At 37.4% G+C, this 13193-nt stretch overlaps 1 protein-coding gene and 1 long non-coding RNA gene across 3 annotated transcripts; one reads left to right on the top strand and one right to left on the bottom strand.

Moving 5' to 3' along the window:
- Nucleotides 1–6639: 6639 nt before the first annotated feature.
- Nucleotides 6640–7712, top strand: LOC149625184 (uncharacterized). Its single transcript, XR_016374458.1, has 2 exons — nucleotides 6640–7212; nucleotides 7332–7712. It is a non-coding gene; the product is annotated as an uncharacterized LOC149625184 (long non-coding RNA).
- Nucleotides 7713–8280: 568 nt separating this feature from the next.
- IntS14 (integrator complex subunit 14) lies at nucleotides 8281–12490 on the bottom strand. 2 transcript variants are annotated; one of them, XM_089851955.1, is made up of 9 exons: nucleotides 12392–12468; nucleotides 12198–12337; nucleotides 11961–12131; nucleotides 10802–11300; nucleotides 10575–10722; nucleotides 10121–10200; nucleotides 9889–10058; nucleotides 8613–8678; nucleotides 8281–8543 (listed from the first exon to the last, which is right to left on the bottom strand). In XM_089851955.1, the coding sequence occupies exons 1-9, from the start codon at nucleotides 12408–12410 to the stop codon at nucleotides 8319–8321; spliced, it is 1518 nt and encodes a 505-aa protein (XP_089708081.1). In that variant the 5' UTR covers nucleotides 12411–12468; the 3' UTR covers nucleotides 8281–8318. The 2 variants fall into 2 exon arrangements, with proteins under 2 accessions (XP_089708081.1, XP_089708080.1); XM_089851954.1 differs by having other exon boundaries at nucleotides 12198–12490.
- Nucleotides 12491–13193: the final 703 nt, after the last annotated feature.

Here is a 13193-nt window from a genome sequence, read left to right as displayed (position 1 = left end):
GGCCTATAGAAAAACCATTATTTGTTTTACCCCTGAAAGTTGGCACTCAAAATTTCGTGCGCTTTAATGCCACGTGTTTTGTCAAAATATATTTAGTTTGTTCATAATACGGGCTTTAATTTGATTTCAAAAACGTCTGAATCGGTTCATAATTAAGGAAGATATGAATTTTATAAAAATATCATACATCAGTGTATTCCGGGTTGGAGTTTTACAGGGGTGCGTAGGAAAAGCATTATTCGTTTTGCCCCTGGAAGTTGGCTCTCGAAATTTCGCGCGCTTTGTAAATACATTAATATTAGTTAAGCCTTTGTTTTAGATTAAGAGAAATACCACGTGGTTTAAACCAAGCCGATAAAAAGAAACCTAAAACTTTGAATACAATTTTAAAACTAACTTCTTGCAAGTCAAATAAGCACCAGAAAATACTGAATTTGATTCTTTTAGGGCGTAGATTCCCTTGAGTTTTAGACGTTAGGGTAAGGCCAAGAGAGTTTATGGGAGTATTAGGTTTCTGGAATAATATTTCTCGGGAAAGTGGAGAAGGTTCCGATGAAAATATAAGTTCCCAGCCAGGGTGTATAAGGAGCTAAGCCTTGGCCATTGATCGCGTTACTTTCTTATTTGCCCGCCGTGTCATCTTGTCTGTTCGGCTGCTAGGTTTGCCGTCAGACCCCCGTATACTCTCGTAGCAACACATTTTTCATCAAACTGTCACTCAGAACCCGGGGTATAGCTAGAAAGAACCTCTCGGATAATTTCGAGGACCTTATAACCTTTTTTTTGTAAATTACGAAATTGCGCAAAATTAAATACAGCTCAGTGGTATATAAGAGAATCTGACGTGCAACTTTGTTGTTTGATACTTTTAATATTAGTTGAAAGTTATGAAAATAAACGTTTTTGGTTATGTGAAAACTGGGACAATGAAAATGTTATCTAACACAGTTTCAAAAGTTGAGGCGAGAGATATTTTTCCAAACATCTATTTCGACTTCTATTTAATGTTAGCCATCACTGTGTAAACCTTTTTCTGTGTACCAACTCCGAAAAGATCAGTAGTGCATCAACATTTTTTGAACACAAAAATTTCCATAGATACCGAGGCGTCCGTAACATCTGTTTGCGCAAAAATAAGCGCGAGATATTTCTATATTCTTCAATACAATCTTGAAACCTTTATACTACTCTATGAACAAGCATATTTTTAGATTGAGGAAAAAAGGCATATCAAGACTGGAAAGTTCTTATACGTATTTCGCCTGGAGTTATTCTTTTGTGTGCAAAGTTATGCTTTTCAACGCTTTTTTACCGTAATTTTTATACAAACTATAAGAAACTCTTCGTGAAAACGAGGGGCTAATCACTATCATGGCTGGTGAACGGCCCCATTCTTGGGACTACAAAGAATTACAAGTAAATCCTAATACAGGGCATAGTGTGCCAGAAAAACCTCAGATCATAATGGTACAACAGCCCAGTTCGGTGACAGAACTTCTGTCTTTGAATGTTCTCAGATCTACAATGGGTTCTTGGTTGGTATTGTCATCAAAAGAAACGAAACTGTATCTCGTGGTGTCTCCATTTAAGGCAGACCGAAAAAAAACCCTACATTTGACATCACGGATTCACGTGAAAGAAATAATCGAGCAACAAACCATCTGCTCACAAGTAAGGGTAACTTTCAAAGCTAGGGGGAAAAACGTCTAAACGAGAAGTACCCTACCATCGCTAAGAAAAATCAGTTTTATCGAACTGAGCGCTAGAGAACTATACGAAAAAAATCACGCTCTTATTGTGTAGCGAAAATATTTACCCTTTGTGGATTTATTTCACAGGTTATTGAACTGATAGGTGAAGAAAGGACGACTTGAAATACGTCTATCCTAACCTAAACTCGTTGTTACTACTGAGTGTCAGATGCTCTCAGTGCGCAATTGGCTCGAAGCCAGCAACCTTTCCTAATAGACAGACCATTTCAATGTAACTAAAGAGGGAAAGACAAGAGGGTAAAACTTTGCCTTCCATCCCGCTTTTTGGCGCCTGCGCTGTAGTCTTTTTGTATCACGAGAGAGCGCAGTATCAACCACCTTGTATGTCTCGATAGTGAGGGTTGCCTACTCCCTTCGTTTACGTCGAAGAGGTCTATCGAGTTGAACCATATACTACCAAATTCCTAAACAACGCAAAGTAACAGTACAACTAAGGGACTAACTTGATATCTTATGGCTGAGGGCATTATGTGTCAGATTCAGTCCCAAAATCAGCGCCCTCTCTTAACAAAACTGAAACGTGTACTACAAAATTCCCACAACAATAGAAAGTGGCCTGATCCCCTTGTTGGTCTTTGAAGAGTCGTGAGAGTTTTCTTATGCTTATACGTTCGATATGATGGTGGGAATGTTTGGGGACAGAAGCACGTTTAGTTGCCAAGAAAAACTATTTCTGCTATTTCTGGCAAGGATACTATTGGGAGAACCCAAGGTTATCGTCCTGGCACGTGTTCTCCGGACACTGGGTTTCACTTCACGTCTGATTCTCAAAACCGAGAAGCGTCAAATGAAATTATTTCCTTGAAAACGATTTAGTGGTATTGTACCTCTGGGAAATTCGTATCGTATTGATAAATCTTATTTTATATTTTCCATGATTATGTACGTAACTACTTCTTCCCTTTCCGGCGGGATTTTGGTTACAAAAGCAAGGTGCTAACAGAGTACAAACCTAATTAATAATAGTAAAGCTTTATCAAAAATATTTGGTCGATATAGACGCGACAAAAAAATCTTTCTTTCCTTTCTGCATGGAATGTTTTTAATAAGTGTAGTTGCCGAAAGCAATTATAATTGCGTCTGTACCAGTTCAGAAGAAACAGGGATTAGTTGTTCCCTAGAAGAGGTAGGTCGGTGAGATGCCCATGCCCCTTTTCTTTATCCAGCGTAATCCCGAACAAAACAGAACAACCAAACTATCTCATTCTCTTAATGAAATGGTGCTGATAAGTGAACGCAGACAAACCTTTCTCTTTTCCGTTTTTAACTTCTCAAGAAAAAGGGTGTTCGAAAATATTGTTATGAGATTCCCTGGCTGGCTGGTTGCCTGCCAATATTACGCGCACGAGATAATGGCTGTAGCATTAACTGACCAATAAAAATGAACTTCAGGGGTGATTTGCCATTAACTACACTAAAATCTCAGGGTGAATTTTGTGTCCCATTTAACTAGTACTGTCCTGATCTTCTTGTTATATGCTTTCTTTTCTAGTTTTGACGGGAAACTGGCACGCGCTTTCCAACAAATCTTTGTTTCTCCTTTTACGGAGCGAGGCCTAAAACCAAGGCCTAAGTCTCAACGAGATCTCGCCCAGTATAGTCTTCAGTCTAGCGCATAAGCCTGTAGAAGGCGCGATTGAGAAAAGGACGTTAATTACGAATCTAATCAGCGTAAGGATGATCCCAGTAATTGCGGAGGAAACTCTACTTGGCCTGCACTATCTTCAAGAGGTCCGCTGACAAGATCGGACTCAACGACATCTATATTCCGCGATGTCCAAAGAAGAAAGATTCGCAGATTCCGATAGTACCAGTCGCCTTCGCGGTACTTTTAATCGTCTAGTGTAATACTTATCTCACAGTCTTTGTGCAGTACAATTAATACATTGTTCAACAGGAAACGTAAATAGGTTTCTAACTTGGGTTGTACTGTAGTCCGAGGATGGTACGACTATCGTAACTAACCATTTGCTTTAATGAAAGTGTTGGAGGTTTCTCCTTTAAGAAGACTTATTTGCAACTTCCCCTTCCCCATCGTGTTTTAGGCAATGCAGCCTGAATTGGTTTTCTTTATGGTACATGAACAATACTTTAGATAAGATTACTGGTGCTGCGTGGAACGGATTTAGAGAAACGGTCCCTAAATTAATTGGGCCATTTAATTTCATCGTAATTAAGAAATATTAGATTAGGAACATACTTAAACATTGAGTTTCCATAAACCTCTCAATACACTACCAAACAAAATGAGGTACATTTTTCGTAATAGCTCCCTAAATGTTTTTCATTGCACCAGAAGTACTGAGCTAACCAAATTCTTCACTCGGCGAAAGTGAATATTCTTGATAACACACCAACGGTTGGCACTCTGGTGGCGGTTTCAGAATTTCCCCTCCAAAAAGTGAGACGCTCGCGGCGGTAGACGGCCGAACTAGATTCAAGGAGCCGGGTCCGTGTTCCGCCGCTTTAGGTTGAGGGGAAGGGGGTAGGAAATGTTTTTGGAACTCGACCAATTTTTTTCTCTCTAGTTTTAGCGCGATGGAAGCGGCATAAAATCCTCAAATTTGTTCACTAGTGCCAGGATCTACTATCAATGCTAGAGCCCTTCACTTCTAGTCTCATCGCACTTCTGATTGCACCAATTAATAACTGTTTACGTTTTTGTTAATACGTTGATAAACGAAAAGTAACAAAACCTATCGCAATGAAGAGTTAAAAGGTTCATATTTCTTGTCTGTAACGTGAAATTTGTTTCAAACTTTGTCGAATTTTTCATTAGAAATGAGAGACTGGTAAACCCCTTTTGGGACATTTTTGGTTTTGCAAAAAGAATCAATAATTGGTGTCCGGGGTTCCACTAAGGGACTTCGGTGTTAAAGTTTTGGGTTACATATTGTTGAAAGAAGAGTTCTTAAGTCACGCATCGATAAATCTTTTTTGGCGTTAATTACAACCGTAATTAAAATAACCATGGGAATTGAAATTGAATATGTTAAAAAGTTAAAAATTCGATGAATTACCAATTACCACGCAGGACCCAACTAAACAGTTTCAAATTTCAAGATTATTTTAATTATTCCCTACAGGGGATGGAAAAACTGGAAGAGAGAGCTTACAACACAAAAATCAGCTAGGAAATTAATATTAACATTCACTAGGTTAGTATATCAACCGGTCCAATGTAACAATTTTTACACAAAATTGAAATAGAAAGTAGCAAGCTATCCTCACTCTCACTGACACGAACGAAGCTCAGTTACTTGGCGAGCGACGAGCGCTATCTGGTTGATTGATGTTTTAATGTGGAAGTGTAAACGACGGGGCACCATCTGTCTTGGCGTGGGGCATTCCCCCCCTTAGAACCCCCGTTTACCCTGACGGTCCAAAATCAATAGCTAGCTATTCGTTTTAGTTCAATTTATAGCCTGTGGTTACGCTAAAGAAACTTATTGATTAATGTCTTGTCGACTGTAACGTAAGTTATTGCTTTACCCTCAGACCATAGACAATGTTAAAACAATAAGTATGATATGTACTCAACTTTAGTAATTAAGGTGTGTTAATTTCCTTCCAATTAAAACTAAAGAAACTTCTTCAATAATTTTCTTGATAACCAAAGTAACTTTACATTGATGTAAATCAATCAACCCCTGGTAACATGGAGCCTCCAATAGGTTTAAACACGCTCCATTGAGTAATGTATGGTTAAGTAAGAGCTGCCCAACTCAGGGCCGGATTAAGCAATTTTGCACCCGGGGGCCGAGATAATGTGCGCCCCCTTAAGTCGGAAAAAAGGAACAGCAAATCTTTCTAAGGGGGAATAGTTTAACTCAATGCGCCCCCAGCAAGCCTTGCGCCCGGGGGCCAGTGCCCCCTCGGCTCCCCCTTTAATCCGGCCCTGGCCCTACTTACAATTTATGTTACAGTTTTCTGGCAAAATACCTGTGGCAAAAACCCTTAATGTCTCAGAATATATAGAATTACTGATTTTAAGCAACGGTACATGTCATACTTATTTCTATTGAGTTACTTATGCACAGATCAATAGCTTGTTTTCTCTTCGTTTATATTGTATATCGTATACATAGGGCAGTAAACTAACCCCAGAAGTTATCAAAACAAAACATTGGTTAATGCATAAAGGTTTTGCAGCTTATAAAGAGATCGTTAAGTGTCACATACAGGGTGTTTCTGAAAAGTCTGGCTGCAATTAAAGCGGTCGGAGTAGAGTGGAACACGGCACGATCTATGAACTTTGTGTGAATCTACTTAATGTGTATATTGTTTGTGCCGAAATGCCAAAGGAAAACCGTTTAATCCATATATCTCAAAAACTCCGCTGAAAATATAATCGAGAAGACTTTGATAGCCAGAAAGAATAATTACGTTCAAAATATATTTACTTAACACGTACCGCGGAAAAATAAATAAATTTACTTTGAAAGTTTGTTATGATGAGTTTCAAATTGACCTTTCTTATTATTATTATTATTATTATTATTTGTTAAAATAACATTGGAATGGGAAAACTGGGTAATAGCTTCGTCGCAAGAGTGGGGAAATTAAAATTCTGGTATATCAAGGTCAGTTATTTCACATTACGATAAAAAAATTCTTGATAGCGATAGAGTAGCTTTAAGCATTTGAAATTTGAAGAAAATCAATGGTGTATAATGGAATTGGGTAGTGTATAAGTTATTTTTGCTTGAATCACAAATTTCTAACCATTAGCGACAGCTGTTTCCAATTTTTTCTGGGCAAAAACGATTTATGTTGAAGACTTTGACCCTAGCTACTTCTTCCGTTCAGAAAATGGAAGTGTTTATGGCCCTAGCTTTGATTTTGACAATTTTATATTCAGCCTAAGCTGTCAAAAAGTTACTAAAGTTAAATGGCGCTGAATTTACCCACCATAGGGAGTTAACAGTTCTGACCCTAAAACGTCACACCCTTCTATCTCTTACTGGAGTTTCATCCCCCCTAACGGTTAGAAACAGTATTCTACGCGCAAAAATGCCAACCAGAGAGGGGCTGCGTGACGTCAGATTATCTCTTCCCCCTAGCCAGTTGTTAGCTCCCTATAGACAAAATGAAGTTATAGAAGACGACTTACCTCAACGTAATGACTTTCATAACATATTTTAGGGTCAGGTTTAACTAACACGAATAAAACTGCTAAATGACGCAATTAGTAGTGTCACTACTACCAGAAGGGAATAAGTGAGAAGGGAGACATTAGAGCCTGCTTTGGTAACGAGAGTCCGACCAACCTCAAGAAAACCGCGAAAACTTTGCGCAAGTACACAGCTTTTAACCAATTTACTGCAAATATAGTTCTTAAGTTCTCCGCGGTATCAGGCGGCCTATTTGTCTGCTAGATTTTCATTCTCCAAAGGCTTAGGGCTGTCGATGTTTCGTTCTTGTGTAATTATAACCTCAAGTATGTATTTTATTGAAACTAATTTTTATTTTTTAATATTAATTCAGAATAATTAGTTTTCATCTATTTAATACCTTCAAATTATCTGATTTTGGTATGTTCTCAATTCCCGTGCACAGCTTGATTTCGTTTATCAACATGAAATTCGGCCATTTTTATCTCCTTCAATGTAAAGTTGTAAACAAAACTACTTTTTATGCGTCAACCGAGACGTCACCTTCTTATGTGACGTCACAGCTAAGGCAGAAGTTAGATAGCCAATCAGTGAAGGGTAGTTGATTTGAGGTTAGTAAGACTCTTGTTACGAGTGTAAAGCATTATGGAGATATAAAGTGTGTCCCTTCTCTCTTATTCCCTTCTGCTACTACTAATCACTGTGATGTGACTTAATCAATTGTTGAGTAAAAACGATATTTCGTTAAATTTTGACATTTGGTTAAACTTTTCTTAACATTGTTGTAACTTGTAATAAAATAAAAATTGATTCAATGATTTCTCTATATATTGATTCCTTTCGCGTTTTCTTTTTAAACTACGCACCGCATGATGGCACTTTATGTTTTAATTTTAATTGTAAAGAAAATCATAGAGCGCCATCTTTAGTTAGTCAAAAATGAAATAGAATACTAGGAATATCAATCATAGTAACGAGGTTATTAGAGGGTTTAATTTTAATTGTTTGAGCCTTCATTTAACCTTAAACTATGAAATTAATAACCAAACTTAATTATTCAATCGATATATCGATTCTTATTGAGCGCCCTCTCGCGTGATTATTTGGTACTAATTTCTAATTTATGATTAAGTGTGTTTAAATTAAAATCCTCTTTAAATGTCTTAAACGAAAGTGCGGGTCACGTGGTTCCGCCACAAATTGACTTTCCTTACGAACTCCAGTTTTGCCTTGGCGAAGGCGGGATTTATAAGTGCACATTAAAATCCCGCCCACTCGAGTTTGTAAGGAAACTGAACTTGTAGGGGAACCAAGTGACCAGTGCTTTGTTTTAAATTAAACAGAAAAATCCCTATTTTGTGATGAGAAGTCAATAAAAAGAGTCTTGAGACGTCTCAGTATTTATGGCTTTTTTAAAATTTTATTGTAACAATCAATCATCATTGGTGAACTTCGTTCGTAATGGCAATATTGCCGTATTATACTCCTTAGCGGAGGGATTTCGTAACGCGGTCGCTGCATGCGTTAATTGCAAAGCGGCATCGGGATGAGCGGTACCTGGTAAAAGGGTGCATTCCCTTTCCAAAATGGTTGCCATACCGCATAACAAGTCTATGAACCCAAATGATAATGCGGCTCGTCTTAAACGATTCAGTTCCTACCCTCCCGTAATTAAAAACCAATTGAGACACTTTCTCTTATTACTATTTACCTTTGATAATATTACCTTATAAAAATGTTGAGTTTTTTCAGGAAGTTTCCTGGCATGTCGAAGTATCTTTTGAATGTCAGCCTGATTAACGAAAGGTACTTTTTTTTAAATAAATATTGCTTTTAGTAGTTGTATAATAGTATGGTGGATGAATCCAATAAGTTATTTTTATAATATCACGTGATTGCAGCGCGATTGCAACAGATTACTTTGAAATATGACGTTTAGTAGGTGTCTAAAAGTCAGGTAGGTGGAACTAATAAGTTATTTTCAGGGGTGTGCGGGTACCCGACCCGATACCCGATACCGAAACACATTTTTTAGGACCCCGAGTCCCAATTTTAAGCCTTTGCCAACGGGTCCAGTTCATGACGTTACCGCGCGTGTTTCAATACTTCTGCCTTTCATAATTAAATAATTTAATTAGTATTAAGTTGTTAATTAATATTGTTTAATGAATTACACTATGGGGGATAATGGCTCAGCTTTGAAATCTAGCTTTTAATTGGACTGTAAGGAAAAGCAGAGACCCGAATTGGACCCGAAAGCTAATTTTGGGGATTTTGAAGGACCCGAAGACCCGACGTGTAATTGAAAATTGGACCCGATACCCGCGGGTACAATTTTCTATTACCCGAAATTTACCCGACACCCAAAAATCTGGACCCGCACAGCCCTGGTTATTTTTAACGTATCACCTAATTACCGAGTGATTACTTCAGATTACTATGAAATATTACTTGTAATAGTTGTCTAAAAGTTCAGCAGATGGGGCCAATAAGTTATTTTTAACAGATCACCTAATTACAGCGCGATTACTTCAGATTACTTAGAAATATTGCTTGTAATAGTTGTCTAAAAGTTCAGCAGATGGGGCCAATAAGTTATTTTAAACATATCACCTAATTACAGCGCGATTACTTCAGATTACTAAGAAATATTACTTGTAATAGTTGTCTAAAAGTTCAGCAGATGGGGCCAATAAGTTATTTTAAACAGATTACCTAATTACAGTGCGATTACTTCAGATTACTAAGAAATATTGCTTGTAATAGTTGCCCAAAAGTTCAACAAGTGGGGCCAATAAGTTATTTTAAACAGATTACCTAATTACAGTGCGATTACTTCAGATTACTAAGAAATATTGCTTGTAATAGTTGCCCAAGAGTTCAACAAGTGGGGCCAATAAGTTATTTCCAACTTATCACACAATTACCGCTTGATTAAATCAGATTATTATTCGTGCATCCCTAAATTCTAAGTATAAAATTCGACAAAAAATATTACGTACTTGTAAACCAGATTGCCTAATCCATACAACACAATTTTGGGAGTAACTGTGTTTCTCGGTTACTTTAATTGGAAATGTGAAATTTGCTTCATTTGGCAATCCAAATTTGGCTAGTAAACTGTTTGGTCCTAAATGGTTGAATTTTCCTATCCAAGGTATCGTGTCAAAACCTTAAAATGAAAATTTGTCATGTTAAAATTTGATTATTCTTGCACGTGATTCAATGGGTTACCAGGTTCAAATGTTGATAACATTAAATTTGATTTCTTTTTGCTGTCAGCCCAAGAATAAAGCATTCCATACCATTCAGTTCTGTAAACACAATTGATTGGCCTATTCTTAAATCCTTTGACCAATATGGCCTATTTTTATATTCCATGATCGAGACTGCTTTGGTCTATTTTTATATTGTTTGACCAATATGGCCTATTTTTATATTCCATGACTGAGACTGCTTTGGTCTATTTTTATATTGTTTGACCAATATGGTCTATTTTAAATTCTTTGACCAATTTGGCCTATTTTAAATTCTTTGACCAATTTGGCCTATTTTAAATTCTTTGACCAATTTGGCCTATTTTAAATTCTTTGACCAATTTGGCCTATTATTAGATTTCCAAACCATTTGGACCTATTTTTATTACCCTTTAATTCCCTTAAGTATTTAACTATAGTTAAATTATTACGTTAATTGACAAAGGGCAATCATTCCTTCAACTTTGAGACTACCGTGCAAGAGAACACAGAATGAGGGTTGTTTTCCCTCCTCAGTTGGTCCTCCATTTTCTTCAACAACATCAACTTCATTTTTAATTACATTATCTTTAAGATCATCTAAAATTTAATGAATTAAATTAAATTAATTATTACGCAACTACAGGCTATCTTCTCAATCCAAAGGTTATCTCACAACCTTTTGATGGTAAAACGGGAAGAACCAAATGACGTGACAATGAAGGTGGACTTGAAACGTCGTTAATATCCAAAAACCCACAAATGGTAATATCATTAACTAATTCCGCTCTCAATGTCTCAAAATCTCGAACGAAAACGTGGGAATCGGGTGGTGGGGATAATGTTACGTGAGATAAAAGTTTACCACAACGTAAAATGGCTCGAAATGATTTGTAATGAGTGTCAGCGAGTTTTTCAAACATTTTTTGGGTTGAATTTAAATCCAATTGTCCTTCAGGAAGGAATATTTGACCTCCACCACCATTAAGGTCAATTAATTTTTGAAAAACGGGGATATTTTGTATAATAGAAGGGTCCGAGGCATTTCCTAAGATCATAACATGAATTTTGCTTTGAAATGGATATGGTATCGCGAGTGAACCAATAGGGGAATTTTTTAAAATATTTTTTAATGATGTTGGTCCAACACCAATGCTTCCGTCTGTTATGACGATTATCTAAATGTTAATTAAGATTAAGAGATAGCTTTAGATTATTGCTAATATATACTATTTTTCTTTGAGGTGATCCGATCGCTCCCAGAGCGCTCCGAAAAAAAAATTTGTCTTTCATTGGAAAAAAACGAGCTGCTCCGACTCCGAGACGGAGACGCGTCTTACATTGGCCCAGTCGCTCCCTCCCGTTTTGCTCCCGGATTGATCCCAACCGCTCCGACTCTAGAGACGGAGCGAACAAAATGTAGCGCCTGATGACGTAACAAAACCGCTCGGAAAACACTTTTGTCTTTCATTGGAAAAAAAAGAGCTGCTCCAAGACGGAGGCGCGTCTTACATTGGCCCAGTCGCTCCCTCCCGTTTTGCTCCCGGATTGTTTCCCAACCGCTCCGACTCTAGAGACGGAGCGAACAAAATGGAGCGCCTGATGACGTCACAAAACCGCTCTGAAAACACTTTTGTCTTTCATTGGGAGCAACTACATTTGGTCCTCCGAGCCAGAGCGATGACGTAAAACTAAAATATGGAGCGATCTCGGGCGACCACAAAGGAAAACACTAATAGAGTAATGGCACCTACTTGCCTTTGACTGTATTAAGCTCTATGGGTAGTTAACATGGAGTGCCACTACTCTATTCAATTGTAAAATATTAATTATCTTACTTGACATGGCATTCCCGCTCCCCATTCTTCAAGTACAATATTCTTAACCCCATCAAGTGCTGGGAGTGGACACGTTTTATCATAGCATTCTAGTTTCAATAGAGCCGCTTTAATACTTTCGTAATCTCTGGTGAATGATACGACAGGTTCCCAAAGTGATGAAAATACAATCTATTAAATAAAAAATTACCGTTATTTTTGTAAAATTAAATTACGCAATATCGTATATTAACTAACCAAATTGCAAAACTCTAATTTACAGCTCGAATTCATGTGATCTAACAATGTGTTTATCCCGTGAACAGCGAGATTTTTTAGTTGAAAAAGCTCCGTTGTTTCTGGCATTGAAACACCTCGACACATTGATAAAGAAACATCTAATAACAACACAGTTGGCATAGTTCTTTCCTTATTTAAGTTAAATTATTAACCAGTTATTATTAAAATCATTCAACGCCACAATGCTTTTAAAGTTGCTAATACGTTGCAGACCACGTAGCAGACGAAAATGTCTAGGGAAAACCGCATCGATCAGATGGCAGGACAAAAGGACGCTACTAATTTGCATAAGTTTACAGCAAACCAATTTTTTTGCATAAGGCCGCCATTATCGAAAGTTTGCTTCCAAAATACTAATTTGCATAAATTCTTAAAAAACTTTTTCATGCATAAAACCAGTATTTTCAAAGGTTTGCAGCCAATATACCAATTTGCATAAAACTCCCCATCCACCACTATTTTCAAAAGTTTGCTACAAGAATACTAATTTGCATAAATCTACCGAAAACTCGATGAAACTCATGGTTTTTACAAGGAAACCTAGCTTCGCTTAGGGCTACGCTTAGCTTCGCTTAGGGCTTCGCTTAGCTTCGCTTCGCTTAGCTTAGTGGTTTAGAATAGTTTAGAGTGGTTTGGAGTGGTTTAGAGTAGTTTAGAGTGGCTTAGAGTGGCTAGAGTGGTTTAGAACGGTTTAGAGTGGCTTCGCTTAGCTTAGAGTGGCTTGAGTGGTTTAGAGTGGTTTAAAGTGGTTTAGAGTAGTTTAGAGTGGTTTAGAGTGGCTAGAGTGGTTTAGAGTGGCTAGAGTGGTTTAGAGTGGATTCGCATAGCTTAGCTTCGCTTAGCTTAGCTTAGCTTCGTTTAGCTTCGTTTAGCTTAGCTTCGTTTAGCTTCGTTTAGCTTCGCTTAGCTTCGTTTAGCTTCGTTTAACTTCGTTTAGCATCGTTTAGCTTCGTT

This window comes from Phalangium opilio, unplaced genomic scaffold, assembly GCF_054372755.1.
Source record: "Phalangium opilio isolate 3A_F unplaced genomic scaffold, DU_Popi_V2 ptg000105l_1, whole genome shotgun sequence".
NCBI lineage: Eukaryota > Metazoa > Arthropoda > Arachnida > Opiliones > Phalangiidae > Phalangium > Phalangium opilio.
Note: the sequence above shows the minus strand (reverse complement) of the source record. Positions and strands in the feature narration are given on the sequence as shown.